This window comes from Drosophila tropicalis, unplaced genomic scaffold (assembly GCF_018151085.1).
Source record: "Drosophila tropicalis isolate 14030-0801.00 unplaced genomic scaffold, ASM1815108v1 contig_845, whole genome shotgun sequence".
Classification (NCBI taxonomy): Eukaryota; Metazoa; Arthropoda; class Insecta; order Diptera; family Drosophilidae; genus Drosophila; species Drosophila tropicalis.
Window position 1 is genome coordinate 5,360,084 of NW_027173338.1, and position 25,353 is coordinate 5,385,436.

At 34.9% G+C, this 25,353-nt stretch overlaps 1 protein-coding gene and 1 long non-coding RNA gene across 2 annotated transcripts; both read left to right on the forward strand.

The window, feature by feature from the left end:
- Positions 1-1,759: 1,759 nt before the first annotated feature.
- Positions 1,760-2,333, forward strand: LOC137581408 (uncharacterized). The gene is made up of 2 exons (XM_068295634.1): positions 1,760-1,771; positions 1,839-2,333. The coding sequence occupies exons 1-2, from the start codon at positions 1,760-1,762 to the stop codon at positions 2,331-2,333; spliced, it is 507 nt and encodes a 168-aa protein (XP_068151735.1).
- Positions 2,334-14,287: 11,954 nt separating this feature from the next.
- LOC137581343 (uncharacterized) lies at positions 14,288-14,612 on the forward strand. The gene is made up of 2 exons (XR_011033118.1): positions 14,288-14,385; positions 14,438-14,612. It is a non-coding gene; the product is annotated as an uncharacterized lncRNA (long non-coding RNA).
- The last annotated feature ends 10,741 nt before the right edge of the window (positions 14,613-25,353 follow it).

The window sequence follows — 25,353 nt, forward strand, 5'->3', positions numbered from 1 at the left end:
ATATTGATGGATATTTTTCATGCATTGCATTTTTGAGTTTTCATGAATGATGATTATATTGAAGAATTTAAGATTTCATAGTGAAGTCTTGACGTTTTTTTTTTGGAGTTATCTAATCTTTTCCAAACTTTTGACTTTCGAATTTCAATGATTGATCTTAATTTTATTTGTTATCCTTCTAAGCTTCAAGTTTTTAAGGATCTGAAAACGTTCTCCTATAAGTTCTTTTTTACTTCAGAATTTGGGAGAGTTTTAGGTTAAAATAAAGAAACTTTTTGCAAAAATTCCTTGGGATAAGTAGAATTAGTTTTTGATTTTAAAATTCGATCTCAAATGAAGAAATTTTAAGTATTTAAAAGTCACATAATCTATATTTATCACTCCGATTTGAAGTTTTAAGAAAGAATATGTATCTAAGATTAACTTGAAGTAATGAAATTTAAGTTGCTTTTAGTTCTATTTTTCCTGATCTGCAAAGGTTACTTCAACTTAAAGATGACTATTCTGATTTCATTATTTACTTTATTAATTGTTAATTCATTCTAATTTGTATTTGTTTTCCAGTTTTCCATTTTAACCCACCAATCGATTTAATTTTAAAAGAAATAATAGAAAGGGTCTAAGTATTAGACTCTGTTGTTCATTTAATTTTAACCAATTTATTGAAACCATTTTCCGCAAGTAATAATAGTAATAATATGAATTGAAAAATTAATTTTTCCAATTGCCATAAAAAGATTGCATTCAACAAAGTTTTTATACCCTTGCAAAAAGGGTATATATAGTTTTTGGAAAACTGTGATGACGACAAGACTAGATCGGGGGGGGACCGAACCAATGTATCATATACATAACTCTCATAGAGATTAGCAATCAAAAATAGCTGTCAGAAACATTTAATAATATCCTATGCTTTGTAGTCCGCATTTGTCTATTACTTAAGTATTTAGTCATTCAGCAGATTTCGACAGAAATTTGAAATGAAATGTTTTTTTTTTGCGGTACTTACAAAGTTACCCTGGCCCATCTCGTTTCTATTATGCAATGAACCGAATTTTTGCATTTCCAATGCCAATTTCAATTACTATCTCTATGCAACTGGCATCCTCTAACATTGTATGCGTCCAACTAAAATAAAATGAGACATGAGACATGCCTGACCAGTTTTTGGTTTCCGCTTCAAATTCAAGCCCATTGCCTGGCCCATGCCCATTTGGTTCATTCATTGTTTGCGCAAATCCCAGAGACTCTGATGATTAAAAGTGGTCAAACAGCCTGTTGCAGATGGTAACTATGACTATGACTATCACTTTTGCTAGAGTTGCTTATGCTAGTGCTATTACTACTCCACGGTTGACGGAAGCAACTGCAGAACTCTCAAGTACGGCTAACAACCTTAACCCCAAACCTGGGCCAGTTTCCCCATTCACTTTGCAACTTGCCACTTGCCACTTGATATCGCCACCACTAGTTGAACCCAATTTTGTTGATATAGCATTTCCCGAATCATAATGAAAATTATGCGAGCCAAATTGTAATATAATACTTTCTATTTCAATGTTATGGTTACATCAACTCTCCTGGCAAAAAAGCAAAAAAAAAAAAAAAAACACAAATGAAAATCTTTCACTTTTTTTTTTTTTGTTTATATCTGCCCAAGAAAGTATATAAAGCAGCAGACAGAGGGCAACTGTTCGCATTGGTTAGGCGAGTTCCGGCAAGACAACGACATAGACCACGACTACAGCTGCATCTAAAAATGTGGAGATTTGTAAGTGAAAGACTTTAAGCAATTCAACTCCAATTTCAATTGCCATTCCCTTTTATCCCTTTTACAGCTGTTAATCTGTAGCTTGCACCTGATTTATGCCTCAGATCATGGTGGCGAAGGCATTGGAGATGGTCACTATGGGGCAAGTGGTGGTGGAGGAGGAGGAGGAGGCGGGGGTGGTGGACACTATCACCATCAGGATACGCCCACAACATATTCGGAAATCTCTAAGCATGTACCCGTGCATGTTATCGAGAAAATTCCACTTCCTATACCCCATCCCGTGGCCGTAAAGGTGCCAAATGTCATTCATTTGCAAATACCAGAACCGTATGCCGTTCATGTGCCTGTCCAGCAGGAGATTCAGGTGCCAGTCTATAAAATTGTACCAGAAATCACAGAGAAAAAGATACCCTATACAGTGGAGAAACCGTATCCTGTGGAAATCGAGAAACCCTATCCCGTTGAGGTAATCAAACAGATTAAGATTCCGGTGCCGAAACCGTATCCAGTGCCAATAACCATCTACAAACACGTGTTGCATAAGGAACACGGTTGGTAATCGATTCGACGAGTATTAGATAAGTGTCTCTTAGGCCAGTGTGCAAATTGATAATATTAAAAGAGTAAGAAATTTAATCTTAATAAGTATTGTAAATTAAAAAAAAAAAAAAAGTTGTGCAACATATTAAATAACGATTATAAATAATAGTTTGTTCCTTTAACCAGATATATTTTTTAAACTATTAATCGAATAGTTCTTATGCCACTATGATATGGAGATTGAATCTCATGGTGTCAGCTAAATTTGTTAACGCTAAAATCTGAAAAAACTTCTGGAAATTTTGGAAAATTTTATAGAAATTGTGTTTTTTACATTTTTATGGGCTTAAGTACTTAATAAGTCTTAATTAAGGCAACGATTTGCACAAACTTCAAAATTAAGAAATAGTTCAGTGGAAAACCCAAAAAAATTGTAATTTAATGAAGACATATTGGCTAGTTTTTCTTTTACTAAGAACTGTGTAGGTGCCTTAATTTAGAATCTAATGTTTGAAGCAATTGAAATTGCTTATCATGATCATAAAAATTTGTTAGATATTTAAAGAGGTAAGTAGGTAAAAAAATATATCAATTTTTAAGCCGACTTTGTAAAACTATGAAAGAAAGAAGAATTTTTAGATGAATTATATCGTTTGCTGCTTTTCAACCAAAAAATTCATAAACTATTCATAATTTCAAGAATCAAGAATAAGGCTTTGTGGCTAAGAAAGAGATGGAAGCAATGTCTGGGATTTGGGATTTGGTTTGAAACCCTGCCATGTTTTACAATTCCAACTAAATTTATAAGTCGACTTTTCAACTGACAAAATGTAATTTCACTAAACGATTGACCAACCATACCTACCTTACCTTACTTAGAGACATGATTTTTATGATGATAAAATCTTTACAAATTTATTTTTCTACATTGTTCGGACTAGAGCTATTACCACTAACTACTGCTTACTATAAGTTAAGAAAACAAGGTTGATTTTTGCACTTTTACTTTTCTATTCTAAAAGTCAACAACAAACAACAGCCCAAACTCGGTTAAAGTCTAATTCTAAAGGATCGCTGGTATCTAACCATATATACAATAAAATTACTCGTTAGTTTTTGTTTTTAGAGATTGTTTTAAATATTTAGACATATCTTGAAAATCGCTTATCATTTTATGTCCCAAACTCAACAAACAACGTAAAGGCTCTTTGGATACTTGCATTCAGTAGAAACTAATTGATGAAATTAAAAAATGTCATTTAAATTTATCTAATCTATTTTCAGCATCCTGAAATTAAACTTTGCCTTAAAGCCAAGTAGAGGTCAGTCTTCTGAAGAAGATTGTTTCAAAAACTATTTGACACTTAATAATGAAATGAATGTAGCATGCCAGTTGATGGACCCAGACTTAAAAAGGACTTTTTAAAAGAACGTTGAAAGCTTGTGACTTATATTACAAGGATATTTATCATGCCTATATCCCAGTATAAAATTCCAGACTAAAACCCATGAGCCTTGCTTCAAAAGCTTTGCTTGCGCCATGAAGTGACACAGCTTTTCTATATACCATAGCTTTTGTTTGGAAGCTTTGACTATGTTTGAATAATGGCGTTAAGGTGCGTATACACCATCATGGAGTACAGATTGACTTGTGATAAAATTTATATATATATAGGTATATATATTTCAAGGTGGGGATTTGTGTGGAATGTATGTGTATGTTGTATATACACAGGCTAAGAAAGTTCGTTAAACTTTTGTGAATGGCTTGTTGTTGTAGCTAGTAAGGCAGTTTGACGGAATGACAGACTGACTGACAGACATTCCTACTGCCTATTGCTGGCTTTGCTGGAAAAAAGGCCAAGTTTTCACCTGCTAGCCGATGACGTGCCTGAAATGTGCGCACACTCTTCAAGCCACTATGTCATGTGCTGTTATGTTTAATATGTCCTATGTCCTTGATGAAGGATGTGTGGCAGGATGTGAAATTCTCTATTGGATGGCTGATAACGCAACGGCATACGTGTATAGTGGCCTTTGATTTATAATACTAAGACTGTTGCATACATTTGCGGCGATCTAATCAATTTTGTCATGCAGTCAGTCAGTCATTTAGTCATTCAGTCAGTCAGTCAATCAACCGCAGCTGGTACAAATTATTTATGCACAACTTGTAGCAAACACAACACTATGCACAAAATGTATCCATAAGATACGTGTTGCGAAATTTAATTTCATTTACACACTCACACACACACACTCACAAAGAAACACATACGCACTCAAATGAAATAACTTGGACATTTGTTAAGCAAATCTCTTTTTGTTTCAGAGCAGAAAACTTTTGCCGACTGCCAAAAGTAGGAAAATTTATTTAAATGAGAGAATCCATCATAGACATCAAGACATATGCAAAAGTTGAATTTCGAAACAATTAGAAAACACCAAAATATTTTCTTTCATCATAATTTAATTGCAGCAAGGAAAGGAAGAATATTTATGTGTCTATATTGAATAAAACAAACGTCCATAAAAATTATTTTATTGTTTTCATTGAAATGCTTAATTTATTGTATAATTCGATTGTTCATTATCATTTATTGTTAGTCATTTGGAAATTATCTAATTGCATTAAGGCCAATGCGAATCGAAAGTGTTATGTTTAAAAGTCAGAGGGAAATAAATTCACCATTATATATGCAGAATTAATGGTGCAATGTTTTGTTTGTGCCAAGTTAAATGTTATGTAATTGAATTAGCCTTATTTGCTAATTTCATAAAAGGAATTTGCAGCATGCAACAAAGGGCATAACGAATTATAATCAATTAATTATTTATTTGCAATTTGACAAAAGATATGTTGCACATACAAATTACATAAAAGAGCTTAAGTGCTCATTAAAAAACGAAACAAAAAATATTTAAAAAAAAAAGCAAATACCAAAACAAATGGAATGTGTAAAATCCTAATGATGTATTAATGAATAATCGCATTATGAAGGTTTTATGAAAAATTCAGACAAGAATTTATTCATTTTGTCTGAAATTGAAGCGGGCAATGTATTTGTTTAATCTTTCCTTTATATGAATAATCTAATTAAAAAATTCTTTTAGTTTTTATGCAATAAATAAGAAGTTATGTATATGAATTTTTAACATTTAAAATTTGAACATTCGACTTTAAAATAAGCAAAATTATATACGTACATATATGTGGGACTGGGGTCTTACGAATAAAGACAGTCCCGGTTAAAGTTTTATAATAGTTTCATTTAATGTTAAGATAAGTATTGGTTTTCAGATAATAGTCCTAGATATAATTAATTATTGTTTATGTCTTTCGTCGTTTCGTCGTCTGTACGTCTTACACTTTCGGCTTTTCGTCTTAAAAACCTCGTCTTTCTTCCCCTACTTTCTGACGTCTGCATGAATGCATTCAAAACAAAGCCACATTGAGTACATTCGAATTGAGTAGAATATGATATATACATATATACCATTTTACACCAATTTAGATATTGTTATAAATATAAATTCAGAAAATGAATCAAAAGAGGTAATCTAAATTGAAAAATTCAAACTATTTTGCAGATTGATTTGTTCAGCAAAAATTTATTAAAAATTTCAATGTACATATTTTTAATAACTTCAAATAAATAATTTTCTTATTTTGAAATTATCAAAAGTAACAATATTTTTGGGCACTTGATATTGCTTTCTAGCTTGATGAATGGAATAACCAATTCGGTTTGACTTCCTGTCTTCATATTCCACAATTAAATAATTTATATTGAAAAATGAATGAAAAAAAGGCAATATAAATTAATTCTCAGTTTTGTTTATGATAGGAACTGATGCCCTAAGAAATCATATTTAAGCATACGCAATTCATAAACTCTAAAGAAAGAACTGCTGAAGGGTATATACAAGTCGATGCAGGGATTTGATTATTGCTATTTATTAGTCTTAGAAATCGGATAAAGATATAGATTTTATTATAGATCTTTTGCCATTTTTTATTTTAGTTTGTTAATCAGATAAACATTACTGTTTTAACTTTAATTTCTTGGTCCTACTATTAACATTAAGAAAAGGATAAATGCAGAAACCAATTCTTAGCCGATGCAAATGGTAGTGATTAAAACGTATGAAAACTTTAAACTTAATTTCTTCAAAGCATTTAGTGCTTAGGTGGTATTAATTTTAATGAGGAACTAGTTTAGAAACTTTGTGTGCTTTGGCACGACAAATTTACATTCAGGTCACACACACACATATGCTAACAAAGAGAGAGAGAGAGAGAGGGAGCGTGAGTGTTAGTGAGAGCAAGAAAATTGACCTAGCCACAAAATGTCCTTGCATTAAACCTTAATTCAATTACCCAAACTGTTTGAAAATCGAAATCAGTCATGCAGTTGCAAGTGCAGAACAGTTTCGGAAAACTAATTACAGCATTAGGTGATTAGTTGAGAGGAGTTGAGGCCAACAGTTTGTTGCTCACAACAGGTAAATTATAGAATGGATTTTAGTGTGCGCTTTTGTGGTCGATGCTGATGATGATGAGAAGAGGATGGTGGTAAACCAATCAATAATTTTGCCGCAGGAAATTTTTTCAAATTTTCCTCATGTTCCAAAAGTGTTATGTATGAACTCTGTTGATGAAATGAATGCAAAGGATACCGAGGTTTATGTCCAACCCATCAAAGGAGTCTCTTCATTCACACCACTTTACACTTCATTAGACACATGGGCGACACTTTTGTGTTGTGCCTCAAGCTATTCCCTATAAGTGTGTGTGTGTGTGTGTGTTTTTTCTCTCTATTGGTTGCCAGTTTAAAAATAAACAAAAATCTTCCTCTTTCTTTGCATTATTCATACCTCCAAATCAATGAACAATTAATTAATTCAGCGTAAATAATAATTTAGCCAATGGTTTGAGTCTTGACTAAAACTGTTTCGCCATCTATTTATATACACATGTATGTGTATTGTCGTCATCTCCATTATCTTCATCCACATCGTCATCATCATCATCATCATCATTGTCATAGGGATACATTTTTCCTGTCTCCTACAGGAAAGTTCATCAAAGTCAAGCACAGACTGTAGCAAATGCCAGGCCCAGACATAGGACCAGGAGCAGGACCAAGACCAGGACGAGAACCGTTCCTGTCTCTACATGCCAAGGAAGTTGACACATGTGACAGCTGTATGAGGTGTATCCGTGTATGGGCGAATATAGGCTACTGAAAGTGGCTGTGTTTGTGCGTTTTCGTAGAGGAAATTTATTTTCATTACATTTCAACACCCAACAGCTTCATACCCTCTTAAGATGTCGATTCGTTTGACTATTTGACTGGCAAGCTTCCGTTTCAGTTTCCCGTTTCTCATTTCCCATTTTCTCATATCTATGCAACATTTTGTTTAAAGCAAACAGACATACATACATATATAAGCCAAGTTAGTGCCATAAAAATACAATTAAGTTTAATTAATTCACCAAAAAAAAGTAAATACGTATATTTTTTCTACATGTGGATAAAACTTTTTTTCGTTTATCCTCTTTTTTCCCACACACACACACTCACACATAAATACACATGTGGCGCAAATTTGGCATCTCATTTTATAGCCTCAATTCTCAGAGAGGGGTACTTGGTAAAGTGAACGGCTTGGTTGGGGTAGGCGGTTGATAAGGCTGAAGGGGGGGGAGCAGCTGTACAGAGTACGAGTAAGAGCTTAGTATTGTAAATTTGTTTGGATTGCTGCGCCTGGTTGGGTTAAGCTCATTGGCTAAAAGAGAGTTTCTGCCTCTGCTTTGGCTGTAATGCCAAATGCTCTGACAATTTAATTTGCATTTTACGTGGCCAACATAACCTGCTATATATGTATGTATGTACATAGTATGTATTCTATTCGATTGGTTTGGCTTTCTCTCCATCTCCTAGCCTTACCGCTCCCCTTGCCGCTCACAACCTAAATGTGTATTATACAAAGTTAAGGCCTGGTAAATTCAATTGCTACGTTTTGACTTTGTGTTTGGCTTATTGTGGATAGAATTTTCTATGGCATAGACTGTAAGTCAATTGTAATGCATATTGAATATTGAATTTTATTGAAATTTATTTAAGTTAACTGAATGCACAATTAGATTTGCTTACTTTAGACTAAATATTTAAAAAGTCAATATTATTTATTGCATAATTCTAGGCGTAACTATAAAACCAATGAAAATAGAGACGAATTGGGTTTGGCAGTTCTTTAAAGCTTATCTACGGAAAATGTGCAGCTTCGGTGACTCTTTTTAAAATAGGTTTATCAAATACATAAAATATCCCAATATAATATATAAATAAAATATATCCCAGACAAGAATCGTTATTATTATGAATTCAGAAAGCCTTACCCATTAGGTTCCATTCGCTGTACAATGATGTGAATTAAATTAAATAAATTTGGCTGGCCAGAGAAGGAGTTTTAGCCCGTCCCCTGACTTTCTCGATCAAGAAATTATCTTATATATACTATCAAACAAATCAGGTGAAGAGTTTCACCCTGAAATGAACAAATCTGAATCTGAAAAGATATAAATTCACTTAAATTAACCAACTTTTAGAAAGATAGAGGCCTATAAAACGCATAGGTGAATCTAGGACTGTGAAATGGCGAAATCGTTGCCTCTTGAAGTATGCAATAAACATGAAAATTATTCATTATTGCAAGCTACAACCATTTAAAATCTTTTTCTGTTTTAATATTTCATATTTTAGACCTTTTTTATATGTTTAATCATGAAAGGAACTTTGGTCCCTAGGCAAAGCCAAAATGTGCAGTCAAAGTTCCTCATTTCACAGCCTCAGATGCACCTATTCTTAGGTATTTAAATATTAAGAGTCAGCTCATTCCATATGTACTTACTAGCTAAAGTGTTTATAAACTTAATTAAACTTAAAATATAGTTTAAAAAAAGACAATATTTTCATATCTGAATCGGTGATTTATAAATTTACCATTTGAAACTGTCAATCATCTGATTACGACAAAAATATAGCTTATAGCAACAAAAGCGATTAAGTTGATTTAAAATTTGTCATTTTATGTACATACATAAGTTGGCTAAAACAATGTTTTGACTAACTACCCGTTGAGGCAGTCAACTCTTTATCGATAAGAATCGATTAGACTGACACAAAGAGTTAGTTATCTGAATTACGGACCTTCATCGATATCAGTAACATGTTTTTCCTTTCATAAGGAGACTTGCTAACTTTGCTTGGTTGCCTGGTTTCTTTTATATAACTGTTGGCATCCTTTGTGTTTTATATATGCCTCTCCATGGTACCCCCATAATGACGGAAGCTGTGCGAAATCCTCTTAGCAATAAACATAAACTATAAATAGCCAAAAAGCCCAAATATTTGCCATTAAAAATACAAGCATAACAAAAGAAAACAAAAATGTAATAATAATAATAACAATTTATGAATCAATGCCCCCCGAGTCCAAAGGGGTGTGGAGAGCCTTTACCGGATGCGTGTACAAAAGGCAAAACCAAAAAAAAAAAAAAAAAAAACCAAACTGAAACTTACCTAACAATGGACATAATGACAAATCCCTGGCAAAAGTAAAAGTGGTTGGCCATTAAAGTCATAAAAGTCGCGTGGACTAAATTAGAAAGAATTCTACTACCGCCTTCTTTTTGCCACCATCTTCAAGTCGACATCCTTCCGCCTTAGATCTCTTTTACTTTCTCTCGTTCTCTCTCTCCCTCTCTATGTGTATCTGGGTGTTAGCATCCGCATCCTCTGCTGTTTGTATTTTATGTAGGTACACAACAATTTTAAATGACTTTGAGCAGACGACCTAAGACTGAACAACAGCATACACACAGACATACAGACACACATACATACATACATATATACACAGGAGCAGCATCTGAATCAGCGAAGCAGCAGCCGAAAGTAACAGATAACATTAAACTCACAGGCCCAGAGTGACAACAGGCCGAAGTCGATGTTGTCGTTCCTCAAGATGGCGTTCCACGCCCACAGCCCCCCCTCCCCATCCCCCACCATCACAATGGGCATCCCCATCGTCAACCACATTGAGTGTGCGCGCTCGTGTATGCCGTAAGCGAGTCAAGGTTAAGCTCCAAAAATTTCTCAGCATCCGTCGAATTCGTTGAGGAACTGCTAAAAACGAAGCTCAGCCATCAAAGGCAAAGTTACAACAACAACGACCTAGCTACAAGCAAAAACGTATTCCAGCAATCCGGCCAACATTTTCTCTGACCAAATCTCTTGCTTCAGAAATCTCTTTGGCCCTACACAAACTTTAGATATTTCACCATGAATGCGATTTCGGGAACCTTTCTCAATGAATTTTTCCTTGGGTTGTGCGCGTGGCATGAAGGAAAAAAAAAAACAGCTGCCTGGCTCGTAATGATTACGAGAGTTTTTATGAAAGAAAGTAGAAAGAACAAAAAAAAAAAGGTGCAGCGCTCCTAACGAAAAGGTTCTTCAGCAGCAGCAACCAAATCACCAGCGCTCCTCCACCCCTGTTACCGCCCACCAAACAGCATTACCCTCATGCCCAGGCCCTCCCACGGAGCCACTTCAACGCGCCCTTTATCATTCGCACATCGTTGGCGAAACAACAGACAAAAAAAAAAAGAATTGCCGAAAAGAAAGCAGAAGAAAAGTTTTCTCCTTTTTTTTTTCTTGCAAAATAAAGTTTAGCATTTATGCGAGCTGCCTAGAAGTAGGCAATGATTTCTTTTGCCCGCTCAAATATTATACAGGAAACAATATAACATAGATGGGTAGCGAAAGCGAGAGAGAGATTAGAATAAATATGTCATAAAACGTTATGGTGAGAAAATAGCAACAGAAGAGCCAGCCCATGAGCCAGAATGGCAGATAAAACGTTTAACACTCAGATTAAATTTTGTTCCGTTTTCTTCCATCAAGCTAACAATTCTTATACGAAATACACGCGATATCCTCTAATGTGTTCAATGAGACAGTGCACTAAGACTTTAAAAATTTTTTTAAAAAATTACATTGCAAGTCAAAAATGAATTTGTTTACTGTGCACAATGGCCGAAATTACTATTTCTGAGGCATAAAGTCAAAATTGACGTAATAAGCTGATAATTAATATCAAAAGCGGATATCCTAAACACAGAAGAATCACAGTCTTGGCTCTGTATAAGTCTAACAAGTTGTTAACACCCAACACTTAGCTGTTGAAGTCTAAAAATTAAAAACCACGACATAGTTGAGATGGTTGAATATATAAATATTAAAAAAAATACCATTAATAAAGGTAAGGGCTTATAGTTCTAGGTAGTTAAGGGCACATTTATTGAACTTTTGCCATAAAATGAATTTCTGATCATGACAATAAAGATAAAGTAAACTAGAAACAAATCCTTTCAAATTGTTCATCCATTTTATACATAATAATAATGATACCTATCATTTTAATATGTGTTTAAAAAATTTGTTCGAACAACTCAAGAAAATGCCTAAAAGTATGCAAACTCGAAATTCATTTATAATCCTGTTGAAGTCTGAAGTCAATACATAATACTCTAGAATTCAAAATGTATTTTATTAGATATAATTTGAAACTTTTCCAGAATATTAATATATTTAATCTACATAAGATATTTCTGGAAAGTATTTAAAGTGTGTTATAATTAAATTAATGGCTCGTCTGTTTGAATGATAGTAGTGAAATGGTTTATAAATTTATCACTTGAAACGTTGAGGGTAATGTTAAAATTAGTTTATGCAGGTTCTCATTTTACTTTCAGTCTGGCGCCATTTATCTGTTATTGGCTGCTTTACCAAAAGTGTCGCCATGTGTTGTTATTTCAAACAATTTTTCTTTTATACGTTGCGTGCCAAAATAGCGAAAATGTATGAAAAAGTCTTTGTGCAAAAGCGCATAAATCAAAAGCAAACACACACACACACAGACACACCTAACCCTGATATTAAACGACTCTATGTAAATGTATATGTATGTGTGTATGTGTAATGCCGAAAAAAACTACGTGTTTGCCATATTTAAATATTATGTTAAATGAAGGGCAGATGAAGCCATCGTATCCCTTAGCCATAACCGCATTCAAAGACCTTCAAACATATTGAAGTGCGTTGTTATCATTCCAATATTTGCACAAGATATATGTCATTTGCCATCCCACTCCCACTTTAATTCGTTGCTTGCAATTAGGTGTGGTGTTTTCTTTTTTTCGTTTGATGGCATTAAAATACAACCTTGAAAATTCTAGACACGTATATTTGCAGTATATTTTTTGGCACCACAAAAAGGATATATGCATACACACATACGTATACACATGCATGTATGTATGTGTATGTAATGTATGAAGGTTCCATAATGATAGACAGCTCTACTTATTCCTTCATTGCGGTTTAAATTTAGATGTTCAACATTTTCTCTAGATTAGGGTGAACAGAATGAAATGGTTTATCTTTCATTTTTTTTTTTTTTTGTGGTTTTCCATTTTTGACTCAATGATCTGGGGCCGTTCAATTTAACGTTTGAGCAAATTTCATTTCAGCTTCATGTAGCTGAACGGCAACTTTATAAAATCACAAAAGCCAAGAAAAAACCAGAGGTCCGGGGCTAACTTCGACCGCGTCAAAGTTTGTATACCCTTGCAACTTTTTGGTAACTCTTTCCTTACCTATTAGCCATCAATGTGGAAGAACGTTTTATCTAAAAAGGCTTATGTTTGCGAAAGAATGGCCTACAATCGTAAGAAATAACGAAGATATTGATCAAAGTCACTGTTTTCCACCGATCGTTCCTATGGGAGCTATATGATATAGTCACCCGATCTTTATCAAATTCGGCACAGTCATTAACATATATATTAAATTAAGAAATGTTTAATTTGAAAACAATCACGTTAAAAGTAACGAAGTTATTTACAAAAGTCACTGTTTTCGCCTGATCGTTCCTATGGGAGCTACTCCGATCTTGATCAAACTTGGCACAGTCATTAACAGATATACTAAACTAACAAATGTTTAATTTGAAAGCAATCGCGGTAAAAGTAACGAAGTTATTTACAAAAGTCACTGTTTTCGACCGATCGTTCTTATGGGAGCTATATGATATAGTCATCCGATCTTGATCAAATTTGGTTGTTTATTTTTTACAGTTGTTTACAGTTGTTTATAAGCGTAATAAACTCTCTAATATTAAGTTTCACGATAATAACACAGAAAATAACGAAGTTATTGAGAAAAGTCACTGTTCGTGACTTTGGGGTTTGTATGGGAGCTATATGATATAGGGGTCCGATCCGACTGAATCTGAGATATACAACGCCTGCAGTATATACAAGCCTACGTGCAAAATTTCAGCTCTGTAGCTCTTACGGTCTAGGAGGAGTTTGCGTTGATCCAGACGGACGGACGGACGGACGGACATGGCTAGTTGAACTCGTCTCGTCGTGCTGATCAAGAATATATATACTTTGTATGGTCGGAGATGCTTCGTTCTATGCGTTGCACACTTTTGACCAAAATTAATATACCCTTTTTGCAAGGGTATAAAAAAGGAAAAGAAAAACAGCATAAAATTCTCCCAAAAGGGAGAGAGCGAAAAAAAGGGAGAGAGCGAAAAAGAAGAACAAAATGTGAGAAACTTGTTCTTATGTTTAACCACAACACCAAAAATAAAGCCAGCTTGAAAACTTATTTTTATGCCATGTCTTTCGTTACACTTTTATTTCATACCCTGGCACAAGTAGGTCAACAGGGTATATAGCTTTCCTTGAATTGTATGCAACATTCTTGATCCTAATTGTCATTCCCTCTCTTCTAAATAAACATAGTAAACATCTTTCAATAAGGTCTTGAAAGAAAATCTGAAAATTTTGTTCCATCAATGTTGCCTTGACTTTAAATTTATTTCTCAAATAGTTGACCTACTATAAATCTCATTTCATAAATCACAATTTTGCCGATAGATTCACAACTAAACAAATTATTTAACATTCTTTTCTATTTCATAAATATTTGGTATGTTTACTAACATAAATTCGAAAAAAATATTTCTAATCATTTCATTTAGGACCACAAAACATGTCGAATTGCTCTTCAAGAATTGATCCCGCTGAGATCGATGAGCGGGATATGATCGAAGATTTGCGTTATGGCTTGGAGTGCGTCAATTCTTATCCCAATCTAATTCAAGCTGTAGAGAATACGGCATCAGTAGAAAGTCCAAATTCAAATAGTTTCCAAAATACATTATCTATCAGTACACAGTCGCCGACAATGTATAGCTCTGATGATTCTGGATATCTGGCAGATACATCATCAACGTCGCAAAGTAGTACTACTTCGCGTACTACTCGACGAGCTCCAGTTAGACGTGCTCCAGTTAGACGAGCTGCAGTTAGACGAGTTCCTATTCGACGATCACCAAGACCTCGGCCAGCAGCAGCAATACTGAGAAGAATATTGTCTAATACCCGGCAATTGCCTCGTCGTAGCTCACGAATCCGAAATAGACTAAACCGAGAACGAGAACAAGCATGGAAACTCCCCCAAGTAACCGCAGATAAATCATTTTGTAATGCCTTAGTGTAGATATTTGTATCCTATTGAGAAGTTGGCTCTGAAATGTGGACTACAAACGAATTCAAGTCAATGGATGACAAAATTTCTTTTGAGTATCAAATTTTGGATTTTATTAGTTTCATTTGTAAACTTTCCAAATTAAGCAATTATCTCAATTATCTCAAGACTAGAATTGCTTTTATAAAAATTTATTGTTAAATATGATGCCATAAATGCCATTGCGATATAAATGTTATATATATCGATACAAATATATGTATTTTCTTGAAGGGTATGCTCAAATCGTCACTTGAATCGAAATGTATGGAATATTTTTTGTGTCTTCTTTGCCCTGACTTCCTTCCGCTCGGTGCGTAGCTAATCAAAACTCGTGATTTTCCTGTGAAAGCTGTTCTTCATCTCCTTATTTTTTATTTGCTTTAAACATTTCTGTCCCTGAGGGCTGAGGTGGTGAAAGGGGAGGAGGGGGTTCTGCAGCCACTTTACCTTCATCAGCAAGAAGTGAGCCAGTCAGGCGCTTTTTTTTTTTTTTTTTTGCTTCTACCAACTATCAGCGTTGAATGAAAATCGCTGATGCGAGGAGAGGTGGTCGGCAAAGAAAAATCCCCGAATGAGCCAGATGAAAATAAATTTCTCCACCAGCTGAGAGTAAAAAGTAGCACCAGTCAAAAGGTTGTGTTCGTGACCTTTGCCAGGCGTTTTATAGTTGTCCCCATAGCTCAGTGCTTGGCATTTTTTTTGCCGTGCTGATTTGGCACCCGCACATACACTCATGTAGATGTATATTTATACATACATATATGTATGTACTTACATATAAATACGCAGTCCATGCACACGGACAAAGTCTCCTTCTGCTGCTAGTTACACGCTCGTTTTTAGTACGTGCCAGAGCTTAGATACTCGCCGGCACGCACATTTGCTTTGTATCCTTCATCTGAAATGCCACTGTTGCTGCTACTTACTTGCCCACGAGCCACATCAAGACCATTCTTACACATACCCCGCAGACATATGTATGTATGTGTGTGTGTGCGTGTGCATTTTGCGCTGAAAAGTATACTAAGTTTTCTTTACTTTCGGTTGCTTAAGCTTAAGAAATTTGGTATTCGATTTATTTGTGTCCTCGAGTCTTAAAGTCTCACAGAACGTACATATGATAATGTCATTGGAATTGATGTGAATTCATTTCAGTTATTTAAGCTAACGATTTTGGTATTTGCTTTTGGTAATTGTGTGACTGAGCAGTAGTCTCTTTCGATTGCTAAATAAATTTGTTCGAATGCTTCGACATTCGTGTTCTTTTTTCAAAACTAAAAATAAACTTTACTTTGCACTTGCCAACATTGACATATTTCTATATATAATTTGTTTATTTAAGAACCCGGAAAATTCTTCTGGGAACACTTTATTGGAAAATAACTAGAATTTCTTTAATATAAACAAAAAACAAATTTATTTTGTTTTATTTAAATTTCGGTAAGTTGACAAACTTATTTAATTGTTAAGCCAATTTTTATCGGTCCAGAGACAACCAAAAAATTGATTTTTCTTCTTCTTTAGGTTAGTCAAACGTTGATGGATCTTGTGGATATCAAAAATGAGATTGGAAATAATCGATAATTAAAGTGACATGTGTAAACAAAAATTTATATAAAAACCTAAGCCAAAAGATCTATGAACAATTTTGTTATCATCAATGTTTCCTAGACTTTTCATTCACATTCAAATCTCTACCTGAAGTAGACTTCTAAGATTCACAGTTTTCAAAGCCTGTTCTTAACTAGTCTCTCGGAACAAAAATCACAATTTTCCCAAATAATTTCTAAAATAAAAAATTGATCTTTTCAATTTAAAATATTTGGTGAGTTATATAAATGGTAACTTTTGAATGGAGGATCTAACCGCATTTATTAAAGCCACCAAAGATGTCGAATTGCTCTTCAAGAATTGATCCCACCGAGATCGACGAACGTGATCAGATCGAAGACATGCATTTCAGGTTGGAAACCCTTCACTCCAATGAGAATGTGAAGCACAATGGTGAGAATACAGCGACAACCAATCAGGAGTCAAATCCACATTTAGACGTTCAAAGTGAAATCGAAACTTCTAATCATCGACGTCGTCGTACTACTACTGCTCAAGCCAGACGTCGTACACATGCAAGACGGTCAATTGCCCATAGATTGCGACAAATGGACGCAATTCATATAATGCGAAGAATATTCAATATATATAGTGCACCCGGGAGAGCTGGGGCAAGAAATGATGAACGAATGCGTCGTCGTAGTGCCCGAATGTTAGATATTCATCGTCAATTAAACAACTCAATGGGTCGAGCATTATACAGATTTCCATTTACCTCCAGTGGTCTAGCTGGATATTTTTATCGTCTAAGACATAGCGACTAGAACTCTTAACTTTAAATATTCGTAGCCCACAAAATCAATGAGTGAGTGGATTTATGATTTCTTTAAATGTAAAGATTTACATTTAATTCCATCAAGCTGCGGAAAACACTAATGAATAATCAAACACCAAATCTGACTCTAAATTTATTGTACATATTATAAAACTATTAAAATGTCGTTCGATATATGTCCATAAAGATTGATGAAAATCAAAATGCAGTTTCATTTTGAAAATTTAAATATTGGCTTTATTGAAAGTAAGGAGAATCTTTGTTTAATGATGAAACTTTTGGGTTGACATTTTTACATTAACGAAAAGAACAAATAGTTTTTATTTAAGCATTTTTCATTAAGCAGAACTACTAAGTCCATTACCATACCTTATTCTTATTCTTTACAGGAATGATCAATGGGAAAATATTTAAAGATTGCTTTGCATTCGGAAATCATCAATTTTTGGGGAAGTTGACTAACTTTTAATTATTGAAAGAGAACCAGAAAATTGTTTTTCTAATTGAGATGACAAAGTGCATGCCCAAAGAGGATGGGAAATTAATCATTGATTTAGGAATGCTCAGCCATGTGATTGACAAAGTGTCTTTTTTGCAACAATTTTCCAGAGAATAATCGGCAATGGCGTGTTCTTGTTCTTGTTTCTGTTTTTTTGTCACCTCAAATTAAGGCCACATGCTTCAGTGCATCACCAATAACACCATCATCTTCATCATCATCATCATCAGCAGCAGCAGCCATCGACTGAGAGACAAAAATAAGAATCCATTTATGGCTTTTGGTTCCCTGTCCAAGTGGCGCCATCTCCATGGTCTTATCTGACATTATTTTCTCTCTTCTCTTAGTTCTCTTTCCCCTTAAGTTTTATGACAATCAGGCGACAGGGTTCCTAACTTTGACTGTCGTAATTGATATTAAGACAAAATGAGCCCAATGGGAGGCCGAACAACTTGCAAAACAAACAAATGTAACGAGCGGATTTATTTTTGGCCAAAAATATATATGTTCATACTCTTCATCTAAGCTGATAGTTAATAACTTTTTATGTTCTCTTCAAATTACAAAATATGAAATAAATAACTTCAGTCAGCATCGTCTTAGATGTCCTACTCTCGACTTTGGGTTGCCTAAAGAGATGTATCTTTACTATAATATAGCCAATTTTCTATCATTGATGTAAGAAATTATTAGATAGACAAGTTTTTGGAAAATATGTGGATAACATTTCGTTGAATTTGATTTTGAAGATATCACATAGAATTATTCCGTAGACATTTCATTTTAAGCACTTCGAAGGTCGAAATTTCTTAGAAGGAATATACATATTCTCAGCTATATTCTTTTTTCATTCAAAAAGGTCTAACTATATTTAAATGATGTACCAAAGAAATAGTTAGTCCATTTACGCTAAGCTGACTATTGAGATTGTCCAAAAAATGAATAGGCATCGATTTAGCTAAAACATCAATTTTGAGGCCTGATGACACTTGAATGAGGATTGGCAAACCAATTGCATTTAGGTCCGATTCGTAGGTTAGACTGGTTTTCAATTCAGAATCAATCAGCTAGAGACTACCACGATGACAACGGCGTCTATTGACCAATTCACAATTGCTAAATTCCTGCTGTTGCTGCTGCTGCTGGCGCTGCTCTCGTCGCTATTGTTTGGCAATTCACATAAAGGGAATCGAGTGGTAGGAGATTGAAAACGAAGGGCAGGCATTTGTCTTTCGGATTGCGCGTGAACAAAAACGCGACAACAAAACAATATTGGAGGCTTTTGGTGATGGGAGAAATAAGAAGAGAGAGAGAGAGAGAGAGAGAGACACAGTGAAAAGAGGCTAGGGGAGACGGGTAGGTCATTGGAGCCCATCAAAAAAGTGCAATGTCGACACTCTGGCTTTGACTACAATAGAGAGAGAGAGAGAGAAAGAGAGAGAGATGGAGACCCAGGGCTGGACTCCATTCATACATCCTCATGTCCTGGTACGCTTCGATAGCTCCATTCGCTGGGCTGTGGGGCGAACTTAAGCCACAAAAGCATTTTGCAGCTTTTGTGCATCGACTCTGACGTTGTTTCTGGTTTCTACCAACCCAACTGCCCTCCCCTTCCCCCACTCCTTCACTTTAAACTACTGCTCCTCCACCTGCCGACGGATAACTCTAATGACGTCAATGGTGAGTGGCAACGACGTTTGTCAAACGCACGGCCCTGCCTTTATTATGTTTCTGGTTTCGTTTTTTTTCCCTCAGATTTCTATTTTTTTTTTTTTTGGGTTTTTTCTTTTTTTTTTTTTGGTTTTTGGTTGTTGTAGTAGTAGTAGTAGTAGTAGTAGGAGTGGCTGTTACTGACACGTTGCAACATGCAACAAGCCGCCTCCAAAAGAGGCAGAAGCTGCAAAAATTCAACGAAGCTGAAACTTTTTGTTTACCCCGTCGGTTTGCCGCTGGTAAAAAAGGGAAAAGTTTCCACAATTTGCGTGCCCCAGTTGGTTTAGAGATGGAAAGCAACGACAAAAAAAAAAAACCGAAAAAAGTAACAACTTTTAATAGAATAGTCGTCAGTCTTCTCCTTGCACTCCACACTCTTCTGCTCTCTGGCCATTCTTTTGTTTTTTATTTCGCTCTTGTGGCCAACTTTTCTGGAAGACTTGTCGTTGAGTTAATTAATTTAAAATCATACAAACAAAAAAAAGAACCTGAACAGCCGCCTCTTTGTATTTATACAATAGAATTAATGTTCATTCTTATAGCATATTGTATTATAGCCTTTAATATCACGACTATAATTAAGTAAATTATTTGACGAAAACCATCCACGACATAAGTCAGACTCTGTCGAATCAGTATATGAAATATAAGGGTCTTAGCCAATCAAAATTTGTTGGTAGTTAAGATACTTATGTATAAAGATTAGATTGATCCAGTTGAGATCCATTCAAAGGACTCACATGTCTATGTCGATTATGGTCCTTACCCATTTGGCTGCAACCTAAAGTCAATTCAGTAGATGGTCTCCAAGGCGTTGCCAAGGCTTTAGATTCCCAATTTACTAAAGCCTTTTAACACTAAATCACATTTGAATGCATTATTGACCAGAAGTTATACAATGAATAAACCTTTCAGTGCTCACAATATGTTTTCCAAGTCAGGATATATGAACGATTTAAACAAAATGCGCCAAATAGCCCCACACTCTTCTAATAAAAGTAGCTATGAAATTACTTCTAAGACAAGTCCTTCAAGGCCCTAATGAACCAGCTTTTAATCTTTAAGCTGATTTAAAGTTTTTCTATGAAAAATGTAAATTTGAAATTTAAAAATTTAGAAATTCTTGTGAATGTCGTCGTTCATCCGTCAATTTAAAGAAGAGAATTCTTAGGTAAATTAAAAATGTAACATTTAAGTTTTTGATGTAATTCAATATGCTTGGCCTTTTTAAACTTTCCTACAAAACATTTTATTGTCTGATTGGCTCTCAAGCTCTCAATTTGCCATCTCATTTACAATTTTCGAATTGGCAAGGCAACTTACATTTGTCTGCTTCGTCTCCCCCACTTTCGATACCCAAAAACTCGCCAGTCTCATCTAATTTTTGCTCATGTCCGTGTACAGTCAGTTGGTCATATATTCAAGCCAATGATTGCCATTCAATATCTATGGAACTTAAGGCCAAGGCAAAATATGAAGTAAGTCCGTTTCCTATACATACATATATTTGGCATTTTGGCAAAGTTTATTCTTTCAGACTGTTTTATTTTGGTGGGACAGAAGTTCAAGGACAATTATATACCTCTATAAAAATAAATGAATGTATATACAAAACTTTCACTTTGAGACTAATATTCATTCCCTTACATCTATATATATATATAAATTTGCCATTGGTCATGGCCCATTATCAACAGACACAAAAATATACATACAAAAACACAGCCAGCGAAAGTTTTTTTCTTTTAAGTGTCGCAGCCTGAAAGTAGGCAAAACAAATTTAACGATTATTTCTTATGTGTCTAAAAATAACAGAAAATACCCTCAAATTTTGCCATAAAATGCCAGACATTCATTTTCGGGACAAAATATATATGGTCAATGGTTGGGCATTAACTCACCTCCTACAAAACAAGTAAGCTCGTTTAACTCGGAAATGCAGTAGCATAAGAAGGCTACAGAAACCTAAAAAAAAATGGCGCAAATGCGCACTTAATTGCGCACTCAAAGGGAATCCCCCAACCTACCCATCAAACAGAAACCGAAACTGACTGAATGAAGGAGGAATAAAAAGTAATCTGACCAGCTGTGCTTTTCAGTCATGGTAAAACAAAAGGCCACATATACATACATATATATGTACATATTTTGTAGGTATATACTATTATTTCGACCATTGAAATATGCTGCGGTTGTGGCAAGAGGAAACAAGCCCAGCTACTAATGGACAACTCTCTATATATATATACATATGAATTTATAATTGGGATGGCTATAAATTTCAAAGGCGTAGTACGAATCGAGAGAGAGAGAGAGTACTTTTGGCCATCAAATAACTCTTGTGAAACGCTTGACAAAATTCATCATGACGATTTCTTGTCCTTAATTTATAAGAGAGTCCTAAAGCCAAAACTTTTTATTTCAAAGACTTATGAAAATCTCAAATCATTACAAACCTGTTTCATATTTCATTTCGATTCGATACTCGACTCTTAACAGTCATAATGCATTACATCCATGACCAAACTGATGTTTTGCAAACCGCAAAGGTCAAAGCAATTTGTTAAAATATTTACTAAATGCAGTTTAAATGAGTTTTAAGTTAAATTCCATGCATACTTTGGTACAGACAACAACTCGAAAAGGCTTACAAACCGCAATACACACACAAACTTAACCCTTTTCTATGCATATTAGGGGGAAAAATCGAACATTTGAATGGCGTTCTTCCATCTTGCCTTATTTTTTGTTTCTTTTTTATGGCCATAAAATGGTTTATTTCATACATTTGCCTTTGCCTTTATGGTATCCCCCCCTCCCCCCACCATTATCAGCATCATAATCATCATCATCAGTAGCTGGACCAGAAGCAGGAGCAATAGGAGAATCAAGTCCTTTTTTTTCTGTGTTGTATATAAAATTTCCATAATTGTGGGTAGGCTACGCATATTTAAATGCCTGGTAGTCTGTTTGCCTTGTGTTTTTTTTCTGTCCTGCACGTGCTAAGGATTAGGCAGGCCTGTGGCGCACATCTTTATCTTTGGGGTAAGTACGGCGCTCTCTTTACATATTCTTCGTCTTTCATTAGATTTTGTGTGAATTGCATTGGCTTTAAGGTCGACTAGGTTTAGTGAAAACGTTTTATCGTTTCAATTCAGCAAGACACTATAAATGGCTTAACCGGGCTGCAGGCAAACAGCAAATGCAGCAAACTGCAAACTACATGGAGCAGGAGCAGCATATGGTCATGTCAATCAGGCTGTCTAACAGTCAGTGTGTGTGTGGGTGTGTGTGTGCGTTTGACTGGCTCCAATCCGATTGTAGTTTAGCCTGCAGCCAGCCGTTGCTTCTGCTGTGCAATGTCCTTGGTATAATACATCCGCTTTTGACTGCAACTGCAACGTCAATTTGCTGGCTTTATCCTTTTCCCTATTTTGGGGTTACCTTGGCTAAATGCCGTACTCTATCCGTTCTCTTGGCCTTGGCAGTTGATCATTTCTGCTTGGCTGCAGCCATGGCCAAGGATAGCCACTACTCTGGCTCCCCCCGAAATGAGAAGACAAAAACTTTTGATTCCTGGCAATAATTCCTTTTCATTTGATATACATTTTTCTTGTTTCCACATTTTCCACATTTATCGCATTTTCATTCATTTTTTTTTTTTTTTTTTTTTTTTGGCTAGCCTTTAAGGTTTTTATGTAACCTTTTCTGTGATTTATGGTGAGTCAAAGTTTTTTTTCCACAAATTGATTTCCCATGAATTATGACGGTCACCTTATTCTCTTTCGCTTCGAATTGGAGTTGGATTGAGTTATCTAACGTTTATTTTTGGGAAATTTATAAACGTAAAGAACTCATCTATGCAAAAGGAGCAATTTTCATCCTTTATTTTTATTATTTCTTTTTGTTTTCAGTTTGATTTGTTATAATGGCCCTTTATGTTTGTGGGGTTGTCATTATTATATGTGAGCTCCAATTATCACAGTTCAAGGCAGTGTGTTTTATCTATTAATTATCTTAGTACTTTTTAACGTTTTATCAGATAGAGAAAAGAAGTTATTTTTTACAGAGTTTAAGAAGTTTTTGACAAATATTTAAAACGAGTATCCAGCTTAAGATTCCGGAGGAGTCTGGGTACACTTTTTTTTGATCTCTTTATAATCACCAAAAAGTAAGTCCTCGAAAACGTTATGATAAATCCTCATACTAACTGCCTTAATCGATGATTACTAAGCCAAAACTCTAAAACTTTTCGTGCAATCCTAATTTCGAACATGCATTTAATAGATCTGACACCAAAATGTATGAAAATATAAACATTTTGTAATATTTAAAGATAAAATCTGGGGACTAGTCCAGTCCATAGACGTGAAGTCATCTAAAAAGCCGTGTTTAACTACTTGGGAAAATTTTAATAGTGAAAATTTACTTTAAATTGGAAATTCCAAATATATATACTAATCCTTATTATTACAATTGATAATTCGTTAAGATCGACCAAAGTGAAACCCCATCCTCTAGTTACACATGATTCTTAACGTTATGGTAATACTTCTTTTTAATGGAACCCTTACTAAGAATTTCTTCTTCATAAGTAATACCGGATATACAAATACAAAACTTCCCTCACGTTTTTAACTTCAGCTCTTATACAGCTATGACTAGAGCCTTTAAAACCGAATTGAAATCAAAACTAAGTCAATAATTAAGTCAACTGGACATCATTTACCAAGATTTAAGCCTATATATACAATATTTTGAACATAGTTAAGATCTATTCGAAACTGTGTGCGTTCTAAATATAAATTTTTGTGTATGTGAAGATTTATGTCAAGAACTCATAACGACTTTCTCTAAATATATATATTAACAGTAATTACTTTTACTTGCTCCCATTTATATATAAATATATGTATGTGCATAATGATGTCATGTTTTGAGTTACGTTTCATCAAAGTCAAAAAGCAAAAAAAAACCCGATACCGAAACAAAACTTGAACCGAAAAGCCCGCCCAACTGCATTCAGCGAGTGACCCTCACAGTCATAAACCATATGAGCAACAGCAGCAGCAGCGGCAAATGGACAACTGGTCAACTATTGTATATGGCTGACAATTAATAACGGTTATACCTGGAGATTTATGTGCGGCAACATATAAACAAGACCGAAGCGCGTCTCAAACAAGGCGACCGCAAAATGTCATATACCCAAACCTAAACCCAAAGCCAAATCCAAATCTAAACCCAACCCCGAACACAACACAACAAAATATTGTGCATGTGTTTTAGAAAACAACAACAACAATATATGTATATAAATTTTGTATAATTAAAGTAAAAGAGCTCGCGACTAGCGACCAGAAATTTTGCCTCTTCACACCATTTTTAGTGGGCGTGAGAGAAGGATGGAGAGGTGTCTGAGGCTAGGTGTCTGGCATAATGGAAGGTGAGGTGCAAGTGGTGTGTATTGTGCAGTTTAGGGGTCATAAAATACAATAAGAAACTAAAACAAAATAACACACACTGAGAGACCGCACCACACCGCACCGAACGTGGTTTTTCCATGGCAAACCAATTTTGGGGATGACTCGGAATCAGAGTCGTGGGATACAAACAAAAAACAACACACATTTCTAAACGATCCGGTTGAGGTTGAGTAATGATCTTTGCCCACTGGAGACATGTTTGTTCCGACTTTTGGAGTACCTATAAATTGTTGAGCAAACAATGGATATGACAACAGTTGCTCTACAGTGTCCACATCGAC